Source organism: Eschrichtius robustus, chromosome 1 (genome assembly GCF_028021215.1).
Source record: "Eschrichtius robustus isolate mEscRob2 chromosome 1, mEscRob2.pri, whole genome shotgun sequence".
Classification (NCBI taxonomy): Eukaryota; Metazoa; Chordata; class Mammalia; order Artiodactyla; family Eschrichtiidae; genus Eschrichtius; species Eschrichtius robustus.
Window position 1 is genome coordinate 15,130,177 of NC_090824.1, and position 20,945 is coordinate 15,151,121.

General features: G+C 36.8%; 1 protein-coding gene across 1 annotated transcript in view; it reads right to left on the reverse strand.

Annotated features, from left to right (window-relative positions):
• Positions 1 to 1,348: 1,348 nt before the first annotated feature.
• Positions 1,349 to 20,945, reverse strand: part of TTC8 (tetratricopeptide repeat domain 8) — a 47,965-nt gene continuing 28,368 nt past the window's right edge. The window contains exons 8-14 of the mRNA XM_068556346.1: positions 19,404 to 19,491; positions 16,953 to 17,063; positions 8,699 to 8,838; positions 7,174 to 7,348; positions 6,752 to 6,874; positions 3,879 to 3,962; positions 1,349 to 1,908 (exon numbers count right to left, since the gene is read on the reverse strand). Of these exons, the coding sequence (XP_068412447.1) occupies positions 1,792 to 1,908; positions 3,879 to 3,962; positions 6,752 to 6,874; positions 7,174 to 7,348; positions 8,699 to 8,838; positions 16,953 to 17,063; positions 19,404 to 19,491 (838 nt within the window). The 3' untranslated portion in view covers positions 1,349 to 1,791. The remainder of the gene's footprint in view (positions 1,909 to 3,878; positions 3,963 to 6,751; positions 6,875 to 7,173; positions 7,349 to 8,698; positions 8,839 to 16,952; positions 17,064 to 19,403; positions 19,492 to 20,945) is intronic.

The window sequence follows — 20,945 nt, forward strand, 5'->3', positions numbered from 1 at the left end:
TCCATTATCACCTTAGGAATGCTGGCTCATTAATTTTTTTGCTGTGTTAATAGTCCCTTATTATTCAACTTTACTAATGCATGTAACATTCATCTTAAACAATAGTAGCTTTATTTACAGGCGAAACACTAAGAGGAGATTTGACATAGTAGTTAAGAACACGTACTCCAGGGCCACACAGAAATCTGCTGTTACCCTTAACCCATTCCTTTATAAATAATGTGCATTTGGCTCCCGAGTATGTGCTCTTAACCACTATATTAAATGTGCATTTGAATCCCAGCTCTGCCATTTAATAGCTTTAGAATTGGGGCAAGTAATTTGACTGCTCTGTGCCTTATTTTTTTCATGAGCAAAATGGGAGTAACAGCATTTCATAGGACTGCAATGGGAATTCAATGAATTACTCCATATCAAGTGCTCCAGAACAGTGCTGGGTACATAGAACATCCTCAGTAAATACTAGCCACTGTTATTAGTTCTTATTTTAAATTAACTAAGAAAATAATTCACAATATAAAATTTGAACCTAAATATTGCATACAGTGTTAGGAAATTTGATAGTGCTTGAGGAAATTCTCGCAAGCTGAACAAGCACTAGCGTTATCATGGAGAACCAGGGGAGGTTCAAGCCTGAAGTGCAGGAACAGGTCTTGTTTCCAGCCATACCAACCAGCAGTGTGACTCTGGGCCTGGCCTCCTCCTTCTGTCCCATGGAGAGATTCATCTACATAAGTCTCTGAAATTATTTCCAGCCTCTAACAATCTATTCCTTGAATTCACATTTTTTGTGTTCTGTCAGCTAAGTAGTACTACTTGTATAATCTGAACAGAAACAAATAAATACCTGTAAAATAGTTTTTCATAAAGTTAAAAAATGTAAGGTAACATAGATAGAGCCCAAAGCCCAATATATGAATGTGAGTGGCCCTGGCCCTTTAACACATTTCGTTGTATGAACACTTCAGTGAGAATTCCACTAAATACTGGAGAGGAGAGCCTGTCTAGGATTTTACAACGCACGGTATTGGGGTCCAGCCTAACCTTCTCAGGGCTGACCACAGTGGGACTTCTGGCCTATAACTCCATTTCTAATCCTGATATTCTTATACTGACAACATGATAGCCCATAAATAGCTTCTCAGGAAAAAGCAAAATTGATCGTACATCATTTCAAATAAAATTAGAATAACGACTTGATTTCTAAGACTCCTGGACTTCTGGAAAACTTTTTTCATCTGAGATGACTGAAATAAAAACTCCTGAAAAATAACAGAATGATGGTGTTTTATACACATTTATTTTAAAGCATAATACATAAGAAAAAGTAGAGTGTCTCACAAAGCATTTTATAAAAAATAGCTTTAAGTACAATTTTTAATCTCTAAAGTCTCTACCCAAGGATAAGTATATACACTTTTAGTCATAAAAGTGCAATTTTAAAGGCAGATTTCAGACCTCTTAAGCTACATGATAGCTAATGGCCAGGACATTAAAAATGTGCATTTATAAAAATTTGAGGAAATTCATGAAAATGTTTTGTAAACATTATAAACAAACATCTACCATATAATGTGGGAGGTTTCATAATCTGCTTACAAATGCTTAAATCCTGTCTTTTATAACATTATCTTATAAAGTTATTATTATAAAGTTTTAAACGTTCTAGTTTAAATTCCCTTATGTCACCTTCACTAATATCAAGCACAGGTGTGTACTACACATATATATACACTACTTTTTCCCTTGCATAATGTGCCTCCCTAAGAATATCTTTAGTCTGAGGAAAAATCAGAGCATAGCAAAATGCTGCTTTAACTGCTTAATTAAGTGTTGAGTGTCCACGTGATCTGGAAATGCTGCTTCAGACTTTTGAGCAGCAATGTAGCTCCTCTGTAGATCTCCCATCTGTAAGAAAGACCAGACCAGAATAAGACCACAGAATGAGAACCAGAAAAAAAAAAAAAAAAAAAAAAGACATAGTATCTGCACAATGTAGATTGTGCTTGATTGTGAATTGCTTGATTGTGCTACTTTGATTTAAAATTTTTTTCACCTAGATTACAATTCAATCTTGAAAAAATATGAGAAAAGTAAAATAACCAATTCCATAAATAATTTCTGCTCTGTTACAGTTGTCTAGTTATGAATTCATAAACCTGTGTTTTCTTTTCCTGTCACTGATAGTTATCATAAAAATAAATTGATGTCTGCATGCTAAAACAGCCGGCTCTGTAAGAAAACTATTTGTAATGTACCACAGACAATGACATATTTTGATTAGGGTATTATCTTTTAGACAGAAAATTCAAGTAAAAACTATTGTATTTAAGATACAATAACATGCTCTGGGAGCTTTTAAATGGTTGCTAACACAGTAATGTTGGGCAGATAACCTGGTTTTGAAAGTTTATAAAGGACATATCTGATTTTCAATAAACTTTGTGTTAAAGTCCAGTCCCCAAGAAAAACACGCACAGTAACTGAATCCGTCTGAATGTATCTTGATTCATGTATACATTTCTAAAAAGAGAAAGCTTTTTAGTGTGTACACACCAAAAAAACCAAAAAAAATCTAGATCATTCACTTCTGGTAGTTTTCTGGTAACATGCATATGAATTAAAAACATAAGTTTCCTTTTTAAAATCATAGCATTTCTTTTCAACATGCAATTTTCTCTTAGGGAAGTGTAGCCTTTGGCTTAAAGAAACATTTCATTTGCATTATATATTATTAAAATGTAACAATAGTCCTGAAAGAGAGTAATCCAGGCTTCTCTGTGGTTTAACTAAGTGGCAGCACAGTGCAGTGGAAAACATGTGGGAATCCTTGGGAGCTGGGCATGAATTCTGCATGGGACTCCAGGGAAGTCTTTTAAGTTCCAGAAGCCTTGGGTTCCGTTAGAATATAAGCTGCATGAGGTAGAGGTTTCTGTTTTACTCATTGCTAACATCCTCTGTGCGGACAACAGTGCCTGGTAAGTAGCAGAGGCTCAACAAATGAAACATCAGTTGTATGAAAAAATGAGTAGGGGAGGTAAGTGTTACCTACATCGCAGGGTTGTTGAGAGAATTAGCGGTTCAGAGAGCACCTGGAACAGTGGCCAGCACTTAACAAGCACTCAAAAATGACAACTTATGAATAACAGCTTATTTTATTTTCAAAACAGAAATGAAAGTGCAAATGACCTCACATTCATGCTATGAAAAATGATTTTTATAATGTCTTTTGGTCTATAAAGAAAGAGTCTTTACATCAGCAAACATTTTTAGCCATTTCCTTATCCTCAAAACCCACCTTCCATGTTAAAGTAAGGTTTCCAAGTAAAAGTTATTAGATGACTTTTGTTTGTTTCCTCTTATTGTTAAAATGGCACACGATTAGCTTTTAGCTCTTGGACGTTAATTGACTTGTAACACAGTATCAACGGTTGCATTTTTCCCATATTGTTCATAGCTAAAACAGCTTTCACTAATATCCCTAATTTTACAGCATCATGCCAGACTTGATGGCAATATGACCTACAAATAATATACAGGATTTCCTTGCTGCAAACGCTAATTACTAAATCCTTCCCACACCAGGAGTTAATGAATAGTTTTTCAATGATTAAATGTAATATTTGAAAACATAAAATAATTCTTCTGCAATCTATAATGGTGTTAAGTTTAGCTAATATTCAGTGATAAATATACTTAAAGTGTATTAAACTGTCCCTCGAAGTGAAGACATATGTGTACATAATAATTAAGTGTTGAAAAAAATAATTTCTCTCAGGAAGTTATGGGTAGAATGTCCTTATTTAACTGTACATTTTTTAAAAGCAAGAAAGAAAAACAAACAGGTCAGATGATAAATTGACAAAGAAAGAGAATACCTTATCAGAAACTGTTGCAAAATTAAAATGCGGCTCATACATGTGGGGTGCTAAAGATGAAGCAGTTTGTAACAGTGCTCTTGCCTGTGTTAAAAAAAAAAAGAAAGAAAAAGAAAAGAGAAACCAAAGCTATATGAGCATATATTAGCACTGTATTTGTGATTTTTTTTTTTTTTTGGTAAAAGAATACTTTACCCAGGATAGGACTTTAATAAACATAACCCTGTAATAAATAAGATGAATTCCTCATGAAATACAACTTACTGATAACCATGAACTCCCTTTATCTTGACAAAATTATATTAATAATAAAATGCTTCAAAATACGGAGAAAATGATGGAATCAAAAAGTTATGTGAGAAACACTGTTCTTACAAAGTTTATATTTCAGTATGATGTACAACTGGAAAATAATCCTCTCAATGCTAAAAAGTCTTATTAATCTAGTTTTTGTTGATGCTGATTGATTTAGTAGGCTTCTAATTATCTGTTCTCTAATGCAACAACAAAAACCACCAAAAAACCATTGTAAATTCAAATCCCCAATTTCTGTGCTGGATGACACTGAGCAAGCATTTATTATACTGCTGACCTGAAAATGACAACTGAAGGCGACTGAAAATGACAAGCTTTCTGTTCTCTAAAGTACTCAAAAGACAAAATTCACATCATTTTTTGTCCCCTCTAGACTCAAAGGATCACACATTGCAGAGACCACTGAGAGACATGAAATGCCCATACACTCATTGTTAAGATCACAAACTCAGCATTCCAAGCTGCCAAACAGCTTTTCAACTTGTAGCCAAACTTCTATGTATGACCCTGAGGACAAATTCTTATATCTTTTTTTAATGGAAAATAAATAATAGTTTAAATAGGATGGTGGATATTAATTTTTTTGTTTTATGATTTGCTATTTTTTTTAAATTGAGCTATAATTTTTAATAATAATGAAACCTTTCACCAAAACATTTCAAATCAATTGTATGCTGGAGGAACTACAGTAAGTAGGAGGGAAAGAAAATCACCAACATGGAAACAGAGAAAATCATAAAAAACACTTGCTTCAAATGGACACAGGCAAAGTTCTATGACAGAACAAGTTCGCATTTTAGAGTAGTTAGTTTTTGTTTAAAAAGTACAAATCCATCTTATTTACTTTGGGAAAATTTTGTGAAACAAAGGCAGCATCCAGTGACGTTTCTTTGCTTGTTTTATTATCAACGTGCTTAGGAGACCAGGCTAGAGGTTAACATCCTGGTGTGCTGCTCACTGCGTCTGTGACCTTGGGTAGTTACTTACCCTCCTCTAGTCTGTTTCTTCATCTGTAAAACAGAGAATGTAATATCTATCGATGTTGATTGCCATTAATATTGTATGAGTGTACTCAGCATTTTAAACTTCTTGTTATGTAAATAATAACAGTAATAATAATACAATTTATTAAGCATCTATCATGTGCTTTTACTATGCCAAGGGCTTTGCATGCACAATCTGCTCATCTTCACAAGGACACCTTCGGGTCAGTACTGTTATTACCCTATTTTATTTATCACCCACTCATTCCACCAGTACTAAGCACCTACCGAGTGTCAGGCAATGTTTTCGATACTGAAAATATAGCAGTTAGAAGACAGAGAAGGTCCCTGCTTTCATGCAGCTAGCATTCTACATTCTACACATAAAGATGAAAATATCTGATAAAATGATAAGTATTGTGAAGAAAAAAATAGTAGGAGATGTGATAGCACCTGAGGGCTCCTTTAGACTGATGTTCAAGCAAGTCTTTCTAAAAAGGCGGTAATTAAGCTAAGACCTGAATGATAAAAAGAAAAGTCATTTCAGGATCTGAAAGTATTTTCCAAAGGCACTACAGTAAGAACAGGCACTGCCCAGCAGCAAGCAGCTAATGTGTCTGGAAGTCAGTAGGGAAGGAGTAGTGGCAAAAGATACAGTCTGGCGGGACCCAGAGGCTAGATTAGGTGGGGCCCCGTAGGCTAAGGTTTGAAGTTCAAATTTTATTCCAAGTGCAAGGAGAAGCCTTTGGAGGATGCTAAGCAACGTAGTAATCAAATAATCTTGTTTTTTAAAAATATCCTCTAGGCCAGCGGTCCCCAACCTCTTTGGCACCAGGGACCGGTTTTGTGGAAGACAGGTTTTCCACGGGCGGGGGTGGGGGAGGGGGGGTGGTTCAGGCGGCAATGCGAGCGATGGGGAGCGATGTGGGGCAGCAGATGAAGCTTCGCTCACTCGCCCGCCGCTCACCTCCTGCTGTGCCGCCAGGTTCCTAACAGGCTTCAGCCCAGGGGTTGGGGACCCCTGCTCTGGGCTGTTCTGAGGGAGATGTATTATAGGGTGCGCCTACTTGCTGATGGAAGTGGAAACAAAAGCAATAGCTAGGAGACCCTTGTAGTCACCCAGGCAGGAGATGAGAGCAGCTTGGAGAAGGGGGCCGGGAGGGGAGAACTGAAGAGATGGGGGTAGAACTGACAGGCCTCACTGGACATGACGGAGGCAAAGGGTAGCAGGGAAGGCACTCAGAAAAGACAGGTTTCGAGGGTGGGTCCTAGGATTTTGGCTTGAGCAGCTGGATGGCGGATGGCGGGGGTGTGAGTGGTGGAACAGTTCACGAAGACAGGGAAGCCTGGGGAGGTGCAGATTTGTCCTAATAAAATCAAGTGTTCTATTTTGGATACTGAAAGGTTAAGTAACCTGTCCAAGGTCACAATACTAATACGTGACAGAGCTGGGATCAAACCCAGGCCGGTCAGACTCCAGAGCTCATTTTAAAATTATAACGTAAAGAGAGCTGCACGGGACAGCTTTTCTTTGAAGAAAGAAGACTGTCCGCAGTAACCCAGTAGTTCGCTGACCTGTTCGACATGGCCCTTCCGCATCTCCAGCACGGCCAGGTTGTTGTAGGCCTCTGCGTGGTTATTGTTGTTGACCAGAGCCAGCCTGAAGCACTGATGGGCCAGATTCGTATCTCCTATTCCCTACATAGGAAAAGCACAAACTCGTACACACAAATCCATTCACTTCCTCCTGCCATCTACGTCCTCCTTTCCTCATACAAATCTTTTCGGCCACCACAGAAAAAACAACAAGTACCAACACAGGAGTCAAGTGTGAATTGTACATAAGAGGATTTAACCTGAGAAGATAAAATGAGCTGTGGTGACTCCTAGCAATCTCCAAATTGCTACAAAGACTGTACCCAAACCTGGATTTCCAATATCTGAAAACTTCTTCAAACTAACATGTTGCTACCTTCTCTATTACAGAAACAACATACCACAGCTACATGTCCCAAGTTGTACCAGACGTCAGCTACCTCTTCTTCATTTTCAGCCAGAGAAAGGGCACGTTCAAATGAGGTCAGAGTCATATCATACTGCTGGGCATAGAAGCAACAGAGCCCCAGGTTGTTAAAAAGCTGGCAGTTATAAACACCCATCTGCAGGAGTCGCCTTTTGGAAAAAGAGCACACGTATTTTGGTGTCAGACCAACTTTATAAATATTAAGACATATTTTTTACAAAGTTAGAAATGAATTGACTTTATAATTTTTAATACCGTCCAAAGAACATAAAGTATTATAGCAAATGAAAAATATTTTAGAGCACATACAAAAGCATGTCTTTTGTAATGGTACTAGTCATAGGAAATGCATCCAGAGGCAAGGTCAGAAATAACTTACATACCTTTTTTTTTCCCCAAAAGCTTTGTTAGAGAATCAAAATAATCAATAAATAGTCACATGAAGTAAAACCCACACATTTTTGCCTCACACAGCTTTGGTGCTTGTAGGTAAATTTCTAAGAGCTTCTATTCAAATTTGAGGCCTGTGTTTAGCATTTACCGCCAAGTTTTCAGCTGAGTTGGATGCTGTTTCTGGTTATTTGTATTGTGTGGTTTGGCTGCATCTAACAACCTCCGATGAGCTTCTCCTCAGGAAGACAAGACTGTCAGGGGATCCCCATGTTATCCACTTAGCTTTCACGCTGCAGCTCAAGAACCCCATTTTGCTCCTATGTGTCATTAATCCCCAAAGGATGAAAGTTCAAATAAGCATATGAAAATCACCCCAGCTGCCCCGAGGAACCCATCAGCCACTGTGGGGGTAGGCGAGTGGAGTCAGCTGTATGTGCACAGGCTACATTCATATTATTGTTTTATGCTTCAGCATACATTTGGAAAGAACTCTTGTCAGCTGCCAGTTATCTCCTTGTATACTACCCAGGGGCTAAAGAGGAAATCATAATTTAAAAGTTAATTTCAGGAACCATCTATAGGATAAAATAAGTACGTGTTCAAAGAACCAGTGAGAATAACTTGTTTAGATTTTGAAAAACTATTTGGACAAGAGTTGACAATACTTCACAAAACCAGAATCCTGTTTAAGGTCCTCATCAGGATTAGAGCCTGGGGCCCACTGCTCTTTGCAAATCACATTACTATTTTACCTTCAGGGTCTTGATATTATGTACAGTGGTATTAACGGAGGCAGTGATGTGGAAGTGCTTCTAGGAACTGTTAACCTGTTATTGGCGGATAACAAAACGGCCAATTTATACAATGACAAGGTATTAAAAACTCAGGCAATTATCCAGGTGTGTTTCTGCAAGATGCCAAATACTTGTGCATTTCCAAATTATTAGATATAGCTTTAATATTCATAAAACATCTGGGTGCTTGAATTTTTAGTCTCATATAGACATGGCCTACACATTATTTCTCTACATTTTCATCCCATCTTTATTACTGTTGCATCACTATTTCATAGGAAAGCAGTTCTACAAATTGAATGTGAAGTGCACCTGTAAAACCGGAGAGCTACTTCTGGTTGATCAGAGTAAAAGTGGTTGCTTCCAATGCATGCAATGGCTTCCACATGAGTATTGTCCTGTTTTAAAACCTCTTTGTAGTATTCAGTGGCTGATGAAATATTGTTCATTTCCTATTCTCCATCAAGACAGAAGAGCAATACTGTATTAATATTGGACAAGAAATTATTTTTATTCTGACTGGTTTACATGATTTTATTCAATTAAATATTTATTAAGAGCCTACCATATGCCAGACTCTGTTCTAGGCCCTGGGGACACAATGTGAACAGTAAGATAAAATTACAGTCAGCCCTCTGTATCTGCAGGTTCCGTAACCATGATTTCAACAAGCCGCAGATCAAAAATATTCAGAAAAAAATTCCAGAAACTTCCAAAAAGCAAAACTTGAATTTGCTGCACTAGCAAGTATTTATACAGCACTTACATTGTATTTATAGCTATTTATATAGCATTTACATTGTATTAGGAATTATAAGCAATCTAGAGATGATTTAAAGTATACAGATGGATGTGGGTAGGTTATATGCAAATCCTATGCCATTTTATATAAGGGCCTTGAGCATCCATGGATTTTGGCAACCAAGGGGTCCTGGAACCAATCACCCCTGGATACAGAAAGACGGCTGTACTGTCCTCAAGGAGGTTACATCTGGTAGGAAGACAAACAAATGAACAACTATCTAAGAGGAAGTTCTTTCAGTTTTTCACCACTGAGTATGATGTTAGATGTGGGTCTGTCATACATGGACTTTATTATGTTGAGGTATGTTCCTCTATACCCATTTTCTTGAGAGTTTTTATCATAAATGGATGCTGAATTTTCTCAAAAGTTTTTTCTGCATCTATTGAGATGATCATATGGTTTTTAGTATTCAATCTGTTAATGTGGTGTATCACATTGATTGATTTGCAAATATTGAAAAATCCTTGCATCCCTGGGATAAATCCCACTTGATGATGGTGTGATCCTTTTAATGTATTGTTGGATTTGGTTTGTTAATATTTTGTTGAAGATTTCTGCATTTCCTCTAAGATCAGGAACAAGACAAGGATGCCCACTCTCACCACTTTTATTCAACATAGAGTTGGAAGTCCTAGCCACAGCAACCAGACAAGAAAAAGAAATAAAAGGAATCCAAATTGGAAAGGAAGAAGTAAAACTGTCACTGTTTGCAGATGACATGAGACTATACATAGGAATTCCTAAAGACACCACCAGAAAACTACTAGAGCTCATCAATGAATTCAGTAACATTACAGAATACAAAATTAATACATAGAAATCTGTTGTATTTCTATACACTAACAACAAACTATCAGAAAGAGAAATTAAAGAAACATCCCATTTACCATTGCAACAAAAAGAATAAAATATTAGGAATAAACCTACCAAAGGAGGTAAAAGATCTATACTTGGAAAACTATAAGACACTAATGAAAGAAATTGAAGACGACACAAACAGATGGAAAGATATACTATGTTCTTGGATTAGGAAAAATCAATATTGTTAAAATGACTATACTACCCAAGGCAATCTACAGGTTTGTTGCAATCCTTATCAAAATAGCAATGGCATTTTTCACAGGACTAGAACAAATAATTTTAAAATCTGTATGGAGACACAGAAGACCCTGAATAGCCAAAACAATCTTAAGAAAGAAGAACAGAGCTGGAGGAATCATACTTCAGACTATACTACAAAGCTACAGTAATCAAAACAGTATGGTGGACTTCCCTGGTGGCCTAGTGATTGGGATTCTGGGCTTTCACTGTGGTGGCCCGGGTTCAATCCCTGGATCCCTGGTCAGGGAAATCCCGCAAGCTGCACGGTGTGGCCAAAAAAACAACAACAAACAAACAAAACCAGTATGGTGCTGGCACAAAACCAGACAGACATATAGATCAACGGAACAGAATAGAGAGCCCAGAAATAAAACCAGGTACTTATGGTCAATTAATCTACCACAAAGGAGGCAAGAATATACAATGAAGAAAAGACAGTCTCTTCAATAAGTGGTGCTGAGAAAACTGGACAGTCACATGTAAAAGAATGAAATTAGAACATTTTCTCACACCATATTCAAAAATAAACTCAAAATGGATTAAAGACCTAAATGTAACACCAGAAGCCATAAAACTCCTAGGAGAAAACATAGGCAGAACACTCTTTGACATATATCGTAGCAATATTTTTTTGGAGCTGTCTCCTAAAGCAGGGTTCCGCAATCCCCAGGCCATGGACCAGTATCGGTCCGTGGCCTGTTAGGAACCGGTCCACATAGCAGGAGGTGAGCAGTGGGCGAGTGAGCAAAGCTTCATCTGCAGCTCCCCATTGCTCCCCATCACTCGCATTACCACCTGAACCATCCCCCCGCCCCGGTCTGTGGAAAAATTATCTTCCACGAAACTGGTCCCTGGTGCCAAAAAGGTTGGGGGCCGCTGTCCTAAAGCAAAGGAAATAAAAGGAAAAATAAGCAAATGGGACCTAAATAGACTTAAAAGCTTTTGCACAGCAAAGGAAACCACTGACATAATGAAAAGACAACCTAATGAATGGGAGAAAATATATGCAAATCATATGACTGATAAGTGGTTAGTATCCAAAATATATAAACAGCTCATACAATTCAACATCAAAAAATAAACAACCTAATTAAAAAATGGGCAGAAGACCTGAATTGATATTTTTCCAAAGAGGACATTCAGATGGCCAACAGACACATGAAAAGATGCTCAATATCATTAATCATCAAAGAAATGCAAATTAAAACCACAATGAGATATCACCTTACACCTGTCAGAATGGCTATCATCAAAAAGACCATAACTAACAAATGCTGGCAAGGATGTGGAGAAAAGGGAACCCTCATACACTGTTGGTCAGAATGCAAATTGGTGCAGCCACAGTGGAAGACAGTATGGTGGTTTCTCAAAAAACTAAAAATACAACTACCATATGACCCAGCAATTCCACTCCTGAGTATATATCTGAAAAAAACAAAAACAAAAACACTAATTCGAAAAGATTCATGCACCCCAAAGTTCATACAATTGCTAAAATATGGAAATAACCTAAATGTCCATCAACGGATGCATGGATAAAGAAGATGTGATTTTATATATATATATATATATATATATATATACACACACACACACACACACACACACACACACAATAGAATACTACTCAGCCATAAAAAAGAGTGAAATTTTGCCATTTGCAACAACATGAACGGACTTGGAGTGTATTATGCATAATGAAATAAGTCAGAGAAAGACAAATACTATATGAAGTCACTTATATATGTAATCTAAAAATTACAACAAACTAGTGAATATAACAAAAAAGAAACAGACACAGATATAGAGAACAAACTAGTGGTTACCAGTGGGGAGAGGGAAGGAAGGATGGGCAAGACAGGGACAGGGTATTAAGAGACACAAACTATTATGTATAGAATAAGCTACAAGAACATATTGTACAACACAGGAAATATAGCCAATATTTTATAACCATAAATGGAGTATAACATTTAAAAATTGTGAATCATTATGTTGTACACCTTTAACTTATACAGTCTTGTATATCAACTATATCTCAATTAAAAAATTACATCTATTAAATTTATCACCAATTTCATCAATACTACTAGTATTATGAAAATGGTTTTGACCCTATAGACTCCTAGAAAGGACTTCCCCAGGAATCTCTGAACCACACTTTGAGAAATGTTGATAATTAGAATGATTTGGGGGCCTTTCTTCCCACTCCTATTCCCTCATTCCCATGAGGCAAATGAGTATGGCTGTCTCAGCCCCTTCTGGGTCTCTTTAGAAGTCAACTGTCCTACAAGATGCCCACATGCTCTGCCCTGCTGTGTGCAGCAGGCTCTCCTGGGTAAGGTACGCTCATGTCTGTGACAGGATGGATTAGTCTGTGTAACTCAGAGGTAGAACAATATTAAGTCCTTTTGGTCATAATCTAGAGCCACATGCTCCAATTCTGCTTTTATCAAAAATAAAATTAATGGTTTATCCTCCATTTGTGTGAATCTTGTATCTATTTTTCAGTTGGTTCTCAAATTGGAGAAACTGGAGTGTTATTTATTAGTCCCATAAAACCCTGATAAAACATCCACAGGTTGATCCAAACTCATGCTTTATATATATTTTTTCACACGCTTTATGTTTGAAATTCTTATTCAAAGTGCTTCCAGGATTTGGTTCCTAAAGAGAAGAGGCTTTTGCATTCATTGCTTATAGCTGAAAAATAACTAAACTTTTCAAAACACAGGGATGTTGATACATTTGTTAGTTAACTCTGAGTTAATTTTCTCCTGAATTCTACACTGCTTTTATACACAACTATTCCACATTCTTAATATTTTAAGAACATAAGAACCCATTGAAAAGTATAAAAAATAATTTCAATAGAAGTGTATTTTCTATTTTTTGGTAAAACAAAAGCCTCATAAAACTAAAATTAGGAAACAACAAACGAGCATCTTAACTCACCACCCTGTAATCCCCACCCCTATACATACAATAAGTCCTTCCCTGACATGGGCTGTTTGTGTCCTCCCAAAATTCATATTGAAGCCCTAATCCCCAATGTGATAGTATTTAGAGGTGGAACCTTTGGGAAGTAATTAAGACATGAGTGTGGAGCCCTCATAATTGGGATTAGTGCCCTTAAAGAAGAGACACCTAAGAGATGATCTCTCTCTCCACCATGTAAGGATAGAGCAAGAAGGTATCCAGAAGACCAGGAGGATCCCTCACTAGGAACTGAAATGGCCAGCACCTTGATCTTGGACTTCCTAGCCTCCAGAGCTGTGAGAAATAAATTTCCGTTGTTTAAGTCACCCAGGTTATGGTGTTTTGTTATAGTAGCCCGAGCAGACTAAGACTTTCTCCTTCCAAAGAATAATCTTCACATTCAGGATGTGACCTGACCAGTGAGCCTTAATGGCCCCATGAACCATGGGGCCCCCTGAACATGACTTATCTGGTTTCCAGGGCAACAGCAACCCACAGTACAAGGCTTCATTCAGTGTTACAGCTGCCAAACTTGGTGTTATTAGTCTGCTCGGGCTGCCATAACAAAATACCATAGACTGAGCGGCTTAAACAATAGAAATTTATTTTCTCACAGTTCTAGAGGCTAGAAGTCCAAGATCATGGCGTCAGCATGGTCGAGTTCTAGTGAGGACTCTCTTCCTGGCTTGCACCTTCTCACGGTGTCCTCGCATGAGAGAGAGAGAAACAGAGACAGAGAGAGGGTTCAAGTGCTTTCTGGTGTCTCATCTTATAAGGGCACTAATCCCACCACGAGGGCCCTATCCTCATGAGCTCATCTAATCCTAATTATCTCCCAAAGGCCCTATCTCTAAATACCCTCACATTGGGGGTTAGGGCTTCAACATATGAATTGGGAGGTGGGGGGAGGGGACACAACTCAGTCTGCAACAGGTGGTAATGTCCAATTCAAAGAAGACTCCAGCCTCAATGGTCAATTGTTTCAAGGCTTCCAGTTCTATAAAATTACTTTAGTAGTCTGTATCTGTTAATCCCATACTCCTAATTTGTCCCTCCCCCACTCCCTCTCCCCTTTGGTAACCCTAAGTCTGTCTTCTATGTCTGTGAGTCTGTTTCTGTTTTGTTCACCTGAAATTAAGACAATATTGTAAATCAACCATACTTCAATAAGAAAGAAAAAAAGAACATCTTAGAATGTTTGTATACTTGATTGATGGGCATGGACTTAATTTATGTAATCTCTAGGAATTTTAGACTGAAACTAACATGTTTTGACAACCTTACATGCAGTTTTTCAAACTTATAAAATACGTGATGTTAAATAAATTTAAATGCATGTTTAAAAATCTCATAAGTAATTACAAATAGCCTCCAAATGGCTTGTACCAATGTACACTCCCAGCAACAACGTTCATACGTGACATCTGTTCCTCCACACCCTTGACAAGCTTAAATGCCACGGAACTTATTCATCTTTGTTAACCTGATTAAGTAAAAAATGACATTATTGTTTGAATTTTTATTTCTTTAATCATTAGTGAGGTTAGACATTCAACACACCAGGTATTTACATTTCTTTTTCTGTGAATTGTGGATTCGTGTCTTTTGCCAGTTTTCTTATCCTGTCTCTTGTCCTTTTATTATTGGTTTATGTGTATGAGGGGCTTGGGTGGGAAACCACCCTCCTGGGCTCAGGAGAGCTGGAGACACAGCTGTGGCTCAGGGATCCCTGGACACCGACTGTTTTCTCCTTCCGGATGCAACGAGCCCGTGCTGATGCTGAATTCAGTTCAAAACCCAGGGAGGCCCTGTGTTTATAAACATTCCCTTCAGAGGAGAAGCACAGATGGTTTGTTTGAGTTCTTCCAGATGTGTGTTAACCGGCGCCAGTATGAAAGGGCAGCGGGGTAGCTGAAATGCAGCTGGGGTTTGGCTGTTGTCTCGTCTCTGGGGGGACTTTACTGGCGTGGAGATGGTCAGCAGCCACTGTGTGGGCTGGAAGGACAACAACGGTCACACCGTGATCTCACCTCCACAACTGCTCTGAGGAAATACCGAGTTTCCGTGTTTACATGCTTGACCAAAATGAGAATTTATAAGTGTGTGTATGCACAGGTATGTGTCTATGTGTAATTCTCCATCAATTGGAAACCACCTGGAACCCAGCAATTGTTAAGCAATGTATAAACTGAGGAAATGAAAAGTAGCCTTTTTTTCTGTCCCAGGTATGGCAAATATGTGCCCTGTTTGATATTTTTACCTTTTTTTGTTTGGGTTTGCTTTTATTGGTATTTTTGTTTTTACAATATAGAAAAGTTAACTTTTACGTTCTCAAATTTATCAGTTTTTTTCTGTTATGGCTTTCTGACTTAGTATCATGGTCAGGAGGGTCTTCCCCATTCCAAGTTTATACAGATAATTCATCTGTATTTTCTTCTGGAACATTCATGGTTTTAAATCTTTGAGGCACCTGGTAGCAATGGGTTCTTTTAGTATATGAAATCATTACTCATCCAGCTCTATTTCTAAACTATTAAATAATCCAATAATCCAATTGGTTTAATAGACAATCTTTAGCACATAAATTTTCATATGTATGAATAAACACAGATTCTATTTTTGTCCTTTAAATAATATCTTCAAGCATATAAATGTCACTTCAAGTGTATAAACAACCGTGGTATCATTTAAGTGATTTTATAGTAGCTATTAGTGGTTATTTTTGAACCAATTCACAGAATATTAACTCTAATTAGATTTTTAGTTATTTAAAACAAAACTGCAAATAAGGAAGTGAATTTTGCAATGATTCTCAAACTCTGTTATACCTCAGAATCACCTAGTGAGCTTGCTAAGCAGACAAAAACCTACATCCCACCTTCCAGGACACCTGATTCAGAAGGCAGAAAATGGGCCTCACTCTCAAAACAATCCCAAAGTCACTGCTATTCACAGTAAAGTTCAAGGACCACAAGAATAATATTTCCTAGGGTAATGTTTCTCATTTCAAATACCTTTTAATAGAACAATTCAAATAAAGTTTACCATACAAAGATTTCCAGTGTATTCATTTTCTCCTTATGTGACAATGGATTGAGGGTTAATTACTAAAGTTTGTTCCTTAGCGTTGCAGCCTACACAACATATGCCTTAAGGGATTTCTGCATGTATATCATACTTTTCTCTGGAGGCATTCTTTTCCTTTATGTTCTTTCTTTTTTATTTATCACTTTCATTTTGGTCTTGTTTCTTCTAAATGAACATGTTGTGCTGCCTATTGTTCATTGCTTGTTCTGTACAGAAACTTGTTTTAAATGATTTATCCTTGCTAATCTGATTTGGTTGTGGTTTTAATTTTTCTTGGGGCCTTTTGTTTATTCATTTGAAAGGCAGGCCTTTATTTGAACTGTTCTATGTTAAAAGGTATTTGAAATTAGAAACATTTAAATCCCTATCTCATACCATTCTCTGTACTCTTCAATATGTTTGAAATACTTCATAATAAAAACTTAGTTTGACTAATGCATACACTAAAATCTCTTATTCTGTTGGTAAATCACAGGCCAACAATCATAATTTTATAAACTGTTATCCTTTGTAAGACCCCAAGGGGCTATGACCTTACTTAAGTAGCATATAACCTCAATTTTACATCAACTTTTTGAATGATATGAACCTTACCTCATAGATCCTGGCAATTCCACAAAGTAGGGCTACTTCTCCTGGAAACTTATCTAAGCCTTGTTTGAAAAGATTTAAAGCAGTCACAGGTTGATCCAATGAGACGTAAACCTAAAACCAAGATACATTTCAATAAGAGTACTGGTTCTTAAAATAATAGCATTTGTTATGACAAGTTTATAATTATTGCTTAGTAACAAATTATCTCCTAGATATTACAGTAAAAAAATTTCAGAAATCTGTTGGATTAATTTCCAATAATGATACTACACTTTTATCTCCACATGTTGTATATGAAGCATTCATTCATTTATTCATTCAGCAAACACTTACTGTGGACTTACTATTGTCACAGAGACTGGCCAGGACTAGAAAAGAAAGGATCAAGGGAAAATCTTTTTAGGATGGAGTATACCTATAAGTATATCTATAGGCTGGCGCTAAGGACCAATTATGAGGCTGACTTTGAAGATGCTGGAGAACGAGGGGATAACCCATGGAAGAAGGTCTGAGAAGGAGCCGCCGGGGAGAGCCTCCGGAGATGGTGGTTAGGGAGAAGGACCCTCGGAAAGAGAGGAGAAACAGATTTGTAGGGTACAGGGTCAGGGAGTTGAGAGGGTTGGCACTTGATAGTTTCTGCTTAATTAGCAACTGGAACATTAGCGTGGATAAACCATATACTTATTAGGAATTTCTAAAATAAGAGAATTATAGTTTTATGTATAGAAACATAAGATTATGACATTTTTTTCTTCATGATCTTGGATCCTCTGTTTCTTCCTAAACATTCAGATTGTGCTTTGAAGAGGCCCAAATGGATACACAGAAAACTGCTTGCAGTGTTTACTGCTAAAGTGTGAGATTAGAGGGAAGGGTATGGATGAAAACTTTTCAATTTTTACCTTACATGCTTCTGAACTGCTTTTTAAAATATAGTAAGTATATAATTCCATATACTAAGTAATATAAAATATTTAATAATTGTTAAATTAACAATCTAAAATTTTAAGAAATAATGTGGTTCCCAAAATCTGCTTGGCCTCTATTACTGAGCAATAATTCCTTCACATATTAAAGAAAATAAGTAAATTGTACCTCTATATAGTCATGTAGGCAACAATGGATTTAAACAAATCAATTTATGAAAAAATAAGTCAAATTAGAACTATTAAATATGACTCTAGTCATATTTAACAATAGTTAAAAAGTACATTTTTTTAACCACGTGGCAAGTGATTATCAATTAAGATGACAGTCAAATACTGTGACCTGAGTTATAATTTCAAGCTGTCAGGAAAGTTTACTGTGATGTTTAGAAAACTCTTTAAGAATTTTAACATATAATGTAGAGAAGATACTTAGAACCAGATAGTTTCAAATATTTCTGAAAAACCACTATAAACATACTAAGATTATCACAGTAAGTTTATATGGCAGACCTTCCATTTTGTTTCTTTTTAGTATGCAAACGTTAATACCATATTTTTTTTTAATTTTACTTATTTTTTTATACAGCAGGTTCTTATTAGTTATCCATTTTATGCATATTAGTGCAATACCATTTTTAGAAAGTGGTAGCACTTCCTTTTATATCTCATCTTCTTTTCAACCTCCTTTACCACACTTTTTTTTTTTACCACACTTCTTAAATTTAAAAAATTCTTAAAGATATAGCAAAATGATGTCCTAACCACCACTTCAACAAATGTTTCTTTAAAGTAGCCTTGGTGAGGGTAAAGAAGTAACTTTATTCCAATACTGAAAATTCTAGGTGGCCCTTCACTTCTGTTGTGGTTTGTGGATGGCACTACAGGGCAGTGAGTCAGCTCTGGAATCAGAAATTCCTGGGTTTGAATGCTGGCAAATAGCCAAGTGAGCTTGAAACTCTTAGTTACCCTCTTTAAGTCTCCCTTTCCTTAAGAGTACAAAGGAAATGTTAAAATCTGCCTTGTGGTGTTGCTATGAGGGTTAAATTGCATATGGAACAGACCTGATAGAATACCTTACCACTGAGTAGGTGATCAGTAAAGGGGAAATATTGTTTTTGTAATAATGGCAGAGCCAAAAAGTGAAGGACCTACATAAAAACAATCCCTGCTCTCTATAGTCTGCTTAGGTGGGAGACAAGTGTGCTGCAGAAAAGTGCCTCTCGGGGGCTTGTTACCCATGGGGGTAGTAAGCCTGTGGCGTTTTCTTCTGTTCTAATGGGCAATATTTCAAAGGTGTTGTCTTATTTTTCACGGCAATCAATTCTTCCTGAGATGGGTATTCTACGTATGTTCTCACCTTTTCCCTTATTAAAAAAGAAAAAAAAAAAACCAACAAACTTAAGTCTGAACATATTAACGTGTCCAATATTCCTAAAGAAACTGGTAACTCTCCCCATGTACTCGTCAGAATTTAAACATTTACCCTGAGAAGACAAATTCCACTCAAATTAAGAATACTTACTTTTGCCAAGTAGAGAAATGTATCTACCATTTCCTGCTGCTTCAGGGCTGATTTAAATTGTTTTTCTGCTTCACGATACATTCCTAACCTAAGAACAGCCATTTAAAAAATTAGACATTCAATTTAAAATAAATACTACAGCATTTATTCATACCTTGAGGATATGAATTAGAGACAAATTACATCTGTAAGAGTAAGCATGTAGCAAAGAAGGTGACGTTATACACACATACATATTAACATGTATGTTTATATAGTTTAGTTAAAAGATGCCTGTTTTCCCATATTCACTGCCTAATGCTTAAATGGTATGTAAAGAGTCTGTCTGAAGCCTAGTCACAGCAGGACTAATAGCTGCCAGGGAGCAAGGTCACACCAGTTCACCACCCAAAGAGCTTATGATCAGCTGACATATGTCACATGACCTCAATAAATGCTTAGAGCCTCCATTTTATTGGAAGAACTGAAGATGACATTTCTTTGAAAACATCTGCTTTGAGATAAAAGCCCATTTTTTTAAAGTGAGGTATAACTGACATACAACATTATATTAATTTCAGGTGTACAACATAATAATTTGATATTCGCATATATTGCAAAATGATCATCACAGTAAGTCTAATTAACATCCGTCACCATACATAGTTACAGAATTTTTTCTTGTGATGGGAACTTTTAAGGTTTACTTTTTTAGCAACTTTCAAACATGCAATACAGGATTAACTATTGCTGCAATGCTGTATGTGACATTCCCATGACTTGTTTATTTTATAACTGGATGTTTGTACCTTTTGACTCCCTATACTCACTTGCCCACCCCCTACCCTCCAGCTCTGTCAACCACCAATCTGTTCCCTGTATCTATAAGCTTTGTTCTTTATTTTTTTAGATTCCTCACATAAGTGAGATCATACAGTATTTGTCTTTCTCTATGAGACTTATTTCACTTAGCATAATGCCCTCAAGGTCCATCCATGCCATCGCAAATGGCAAGACTTCATTCTTTTTCATGGCTGAATAATATTCCATTGCATATATACATATATACACACACACACATATATATATATTATATATATATATTTCTTTATCCATTCATCTGTTGATGGGCACTTAGGTTGTTTCCATATCTTGGTTATTGTAAATAATGCTGCAATGAACATGGTGATGTAGATATCTTTTCTTTGAGTCAGTGTTTTCACTTTCTTCAGATAAATACCCAGAACTAGAATTGCTGAAGCATATGGTAGTTCCATTTTTAATTTTTTGAGGAACCTCCATACTGTTTCCCATATGGCTGCACCAACTTACATTCCCACCAACAGTGCATGAGGGTTCCCTTTTCTTCACATACTACCAACACTTGCTATTTTTCATCTTTTCAATAATAGCCATTCTAACAAATGTAAGGTGATATCTCATTGCAGTTTTGGTTTGAGTTTCCCTGATGATTAGTGATGTTGAGCACCCTTTCATGTACCTGTTGGCCATCTGTAATGTCTTCTTCAGAAAAATATCTATTCAGAGCCTCTGCCCATTTTT